The sequence below is a fragment of the Gavialis gangeticus genome, unplaced genomic scaffold (genome assembly GCF_001723915.1).
Source record: "Gavialis gangeticus isolate Ggan-Ray unplaced genomic scaffold, GavGan_comp1, whole genome shotgun sequence".
Lineage (NCBI taxonomy): Eukaryota > Metazoa > Chordata > Crocodylia > Gavialidae > Gavialis > Gavialis gangeticus.
Window position 1 is genome coordinate 54,412,470 of NW_017729032.1, and position 5,473 is coordinate 54,417,942.

Here is a 5,473-nt window from a genome sequence, read left to right on the forward strand (position 1 = left end):
CGCGGCTGTCCCGGGCCGGGCAGGGAGGGGGGCCGAGGGAGCCGCGGCGGGGCCCAGCCTGACGCCCTGCCCTTGTCTTGCAGGCCCCGTGGTGCTCAGCACGCCGGCCCAGCTCATCGCGCCCGTGGTCGTGGCCAAAGGCACGCTGTCCATCACCACCACCGAGATCTACTTCGAGGTGGACGAGGAGGAGCCCGCCTTCAAGAAGATCGACCCCAAGGTGAGCCGCGGCGGAGGCCAAGCCGGGCGGGGCGGTGCGGGGCCGCTAAATCCCCTGCTGCAGCGGCGCGCGCCTTTTGAACAATGTCCCCTGAATGCCTTTGTGCGAGCGCGGCCAGATTTAGCTGTTAAGCCAATTGCTCTGAAATCCCCGGAGGTAGCAGCGCTCCCCGGCTGCAGGGTTTCGCCTGGCAGCGGGGCTCCTGGAAACCTTGCCTTTCCCCGCCGGCCGGTTGGTGCCCGCTTGGCTCCTGTGTCCCTGTTCCCGGGCACTTCCTGCACCAGGAAATGTCTGTCCCTGCGGCCTCCGCGCCGGGTCGTGTGCGACCTCAGATGCTTGTGTCTCTTTTTTAATATTACGAAAGCACCATGACATGCTTAGGGAGCCGCGCAAAGTTAGTGGATAAGAGGAGGTTTAGATGCACGGGAGGCGTGCAGCTTTTAAGCATAAAGCACTGGGATCTGTTTTTCCTCAACTCGGGCACAGCTTGGGCATCCTCCCTGTGCTGTCTGGTTTGCATCTGCTGGGGGCCTGTGGATGCTGCTGCTTTCTTCTCCCTTATTTTTTTCGAGACAAGCTTCTAAGTGTTTCCTCAAGGAAAGGAGGGGGGAAACGTAGGAGAAAAGCCGTTCAAGTCATTTTGGTTACAAAAACCTTCCCTGGAAATGATCCCTAAGTTGTACCAAACCAGGTAAAGCCTTTGCAAGTGGTGGTGCTTCTACTGAAGGGGGATTTCTACTGACATCGGTCGGTTGGTTCGCTGGACTGAAAACCTCGTTGTCTTTCTAATGGTTTCACAAAAATTCACCCGTTGGGTGTTCTTACAAGTGGACCTTATAGAGGCAGATGGGATCTCCCCTCGCAGCACTTGTTGACTATTAAGAGACTAAACAGAGTGCGTGGGGGATTGTTCTTGGTCTCTAGCATTTTGCACCGTTAATCTGCAGAGTACTTTAAAAACGCGCAGGCTGTGAATAGTTGTGTGCTGGAGCAAGAGCAGGCATTTGTACCACTGGCACTGTTGTTAGTGCTGCAGATGTTTATTCCCCCTGCTCTGAACACGGGCTGATGTCTGAATGCAGCCGGCTGCCTTACCACATCCATAGCCAGCTTGGAGGTCAGAAGTAATAGTCTCCTTTACTAGTGCTGGTTTAACCCCTCCTCCTAAACAGTTTACTTTCTTTTTTTATTATTAGTTGAGCCACAATGCTGATTTTTGTCAAGAATCAGACTCAGCAGCCTTTGCTTTAGTGATGTTGTGTCCCCTCCGTATTGTTCAAAACCGTGCAGAAAAATTAACCCAGCACAGTAAATCGTTCGAAAGTAGATTTATTTTCTGACGGCTGTAAAGAGTGTTACTCTGTTAATTACCACATCAGGTCTGACAGTTGCTGATGGTCTTCGGGAGTTAAATTGCGGTGTGTATGTAACACCATTTTTTTCTCTCTCTCCAATTATTCAAAAGAGAAATGTGCGGGCTCTCCTTAGGTTTTACATTTCTGGATACAAGTAAGATCTAGCAGAGGGGTGTGATTTGCAAAATTTAACAGCGACCTGATTTTTAAGTGGAAAACTTGATCCAGGACTGAAACGCTTACCCATATTTATTTGACTTCATTTATTAGCTTGTAATTAAATAAAATCGGCAACAGAAATTAAAATCTAAATCACAAAAAGTAATTATCCAGTGTATTTCAAGTGCATTTTTTCAAATATATAATTCCAATATTCAAGCGTTATTATATAAGCAGAATCCAAATTTCTTTTGAATATATTTAAATAACATTTCAAGTATATTTATGGAATGTTAGAAATAGAACAAGCAATATATATGAAACGAAAAATGTAAACTTTTAAGTTCAGACACTTCAAAAGACAATTAACAAAAGTACCGTGATAAAATCTACCTTTTTAAATGGTATCTTCTTTAGCAGAAAATGTCCTGAAGTATCCAAAATGGCAATTTAACTTCTGTTCACCAAATCACAAAACACCAACATCCACAATTTCAAAGACAATGTGAGATCACAATATCTGATACAAATTAAAAGGTACATTAGAGTTTGTTCAGGTGGCAGATCCGAATAGCGTTTACTCACAGAGGGATGACATAAAAAAGCCCGGGTTTGTTATAATCCACGGGTGCCGTTTCTGGGCAGAGCGGTCACGATCGTGTTCAGTTGCGGCCGATCCGTTTCCCAGGTGTTACCAGACATTTGCTTTCAAGGGGAAGGGGGCTGCAAAACGGTGATGAAGACGAGAGTCCTAACACTCGCTGGTCTGTGTTTGCTGTTGGCGGAGAGCCGGAGCGATCTATATTCCTTTGCAAAAGAATCGTACTTGCATTGCCGAGTGGAAGTATTTGCCTTTTCGAACAGGAAACTTCAATTTCATCAGGAAAGGAGGAGACGGAATTGGCTAGGCCCATATTTTAATTCCCCTCTAAAGTTTTTCCAAACTTTTCGGGTTGGTGAGTATTTCCCTAGCCAGTCGCCACGTCTGTTTGGCTGCGTTTTCCAGGGCGGAATGAGGTTTGCCCTGAAACAGGTCTAAATTGGGCAAGAAGTAGTGCGGGCACCTCCTGCACTGGAGGCAGGAGATGAGTTGCAGTAAAATCCCGTTGAGCCGATCCCCCAGGCACGACTCGTCCCAGTCCGATTCCCGGGGATGCTTTTCACACTCGTATGAAACCAGAGTCTTCATGTGATAATTATTCAGGGGCTGGCCCGGCAGCTCCAGATGACGGTCCCGTAAGGTTTTGAGGATAGAGAGGCATTTCTTTCTGCAGCCGCCCATCTGCAGTCTGTTCTCCGCTTCCGCGAACTGCAGCACCCAGGCGTCGCTCTCGGCGGAGCTCTGCTTGCCGGCCAGCGAGTGGCACTCCTTGGATAAGAGGTTGAACCCTTCAGCCTTGACCTCCGCTACCCGGTTGGGTCCCGGCCAGGGGATGTGGGGAAGCGGCCAGTGGGCAGCACTGCGCGGCCAGATCCCCGTGCATTTAAAAGCCGGCGTGATCTGCACCACGTATCGGTCTCGGATCCGCAGTTTCACTTCGCTGGTGTCCGCCACCATCTTTACCACGTCCCTGTAGCTGCACTTATCCACGGCTTGGGCCACCAGCGTCTGGAAGCGGGAGCGGATCTTGCGGGCCGAGAGGTAGCCGGACGCCGTGATGAACTCCACCCAGAGGGACATGCTCCTCTTGCGCCCGTCGCTCAGCTTCAGCACGGCGCAGCCCGGCAGCGACCCGTCGTCCACGAAGTTGAAAACCCCCATCTGGTTGAGGTAGAGCACGACCTCGAACTCCGTGGGGGAGATGACCTCCAAGCCCTCGTAGCGATTGTCCATCTCGTTCAAGGAGCTGATGAAGCGCGGCTCCTGCACCTCCACCTCCTTCAGCACGTCCGACACCACTTTGCAGACTTCGCGGATCGTCTTGGCGATGGCAGCTTTCCTGGCTTGGCATTTCTCGTTGTAGTATTTGTTGAGGTGGTACACCAGCTTGGCCTGGGCCGCGATCATGTTGGGGCAGAGATCCGGGTTGTACACCGGAGTCTCGCAGTACGCTGTGGGATCCAATGCGGCTGCTAGGGCTGGAGCCAACTTCAGGGGAGAACCGGGCAGCGCCGCGCTGGAAGGGAGCGAGCGCCGCCGCCGCCGCCTGCGAGCGCGGGGCCCCGCGCCTTAGTGCACCCGGGAGGGAGCGCGCGGCATGGGGAGCGGCGCGGGAGGCTGAAGTTGGGCGCAGACAGCGCGGCTGCCAGTAGTCAGACACGAAACCCGCTTCCTGGTGATTCACGGCTCCCCTCGCAGTCCCCGTGCACGCGCGCGTGTGTGTGTGTGTGTGTGCGCGCGCGCGGGTGTGCAGGGCGGGAATGAGGTGGTGGAAAAAGTGCTGGATGTCTGTACGTGCGTGTGTGTGTGCGTGCGTGTGTCAGGAGGAGCTGGCTGTTGGTTTGTATAAGAGCCCAGATGCACTCGTGTGGAAATTATAAAGGCAGGGCCAGGCAGGCGGGCGGCCAATCGCCACTGGGCTCGTCACTGCAGCCCCTTTCGGCTCCAACCCGGCTAATTAATCCCCCTCTTGGAGATAGCTGTGTGTGTACACATGTATTTATATACACGAGCTAAAGGTAGGAGGCTGCCGGCAGACCCCACCCAGGCCACTTGGGCGGCAGGGAGTCCGGAGGAGGCTCGTGCCTGGCGGTGTCACCCAAGTGCACTGACAGGGTGAAAGGACCTGGCAACGCTGTGCGGCTCTGCCCCGAGCCCGGCCGGGCGCCCCGCAGGTGCACGAGAGCCGGGCTTGGCCTCCTCCAAGGACAGGAGACGTCGGCTCATTCACTCGCCCTCGGCGCCGGGGCAGGGCTTCTCCCTGGGCTTGGCCGTAACTGCAAGGGACACGTTTTCCTTCGCCTGCACCGGCCGGGGCGTTAGGCAGCAGCTCACGGCAATGCGGTGTTCTGCGGAATAAAATATGCCGCCACGTAAAGTGTTTCTGAGGATGCTCGGACGGGAGATCAGCGATCCTAAGGTTTTGCGGGTGTCGCCGGCTCCGCTCTTCAGACGTGGAGCTCGGGAAGGGAGCGGCGACTGCCGCGCGCAGCCCGCACGCCCCGGCCCCAGGCACTGCGCGGCTCGAGGACCTCACACCTAGCCGCAGGGACTCGATAACTCGGAGATGTAGAGAGGTGTCGAGAGAGACTCCTAGATATATTTATGTGTACTCAGATATATTTATATAACTATCTCTATACACACATACAGGTGTGTGTATAGAGATAGCTATGTACATATATCTATCACATATATGTGTGTATATATGGGTGTATACATATATATGTGTGTGTATACACACACACGTATATATCCATGTGTATCGGTAGATGGGTGGATGGATGGATCCGTGTGTGTCTCCAGCGTGTCTGCTCCGATGCTTTCCTGGACGCGGGCGCAGAGCCCATGGCGGTGCCCCCCCCGGGGCGGCCGGGCCCGGCGTGTCCCGGCTCTCCGTGGCGAGCGGGGCGGCGCCAGGAGGCCGCTCATCCGCCACGTCGGGGTCGCGCACGCACATCCCTCCCGAAGCGCCCGGAATCGGGCTCTCATTGCGGCCAGGATGGGAGGAGAAACTTGCGCCGCTGCTCTCCGAGCCTCTCTCTCTCTCCAGGGGGCTTTTCTGCCGGCCCGAGCGCAGCCCGCTCCCATTTCCCCGTCCTTCACTTGCGCCGGCCCGGGGCTTCAGCAGGGGGAAGG

At 54.3% G+C, this 5,473-nt stretch overlaps 2 protein-coding genes across 4 annotated transcripts in view; one reads left to right on the top strand and one right to left on the bottom strand.

Annotated features, from left to right (window-relative positions):
• Nucleotides 1-5,473, top strand: part of LOC109302590 (neurobeachin-like) — a 494,933-nt gene that overhangs the window by 188,165 nt on the left and 301,295 nt on the right. For all 3 annotated transcript variants that reach the window (XM_019524185.1, XM_019524186.1, XM_019524187.1), the window contains exon 5: nucleotides 84-220. In XM_019524185.1, the coding sequence (XP_019379730.1) occupies nucleotides 84-220 (137 nt within the window). The remainder of the gene's footprint in view (nucleotides 1-83; nucleotides 221-5,473) is intronic.
• On the bottom strand, nucleotides 1,828-4,329 carry MAB21L1 (mab-21 like 1). Its single transcript, XM_019524188.1, has one exon. The coding sequence runs from the start codon at nucleotides 3,740-3,742 to the stop codon at nucleotides 2,663-2,665; it is 1,080 nt and encodes a 359-aa protein (XP_019379733.1). The 5' UTR covers nucleotides 3,743-4,329; the 3' UTR covers nucleotides 1,828-2,662.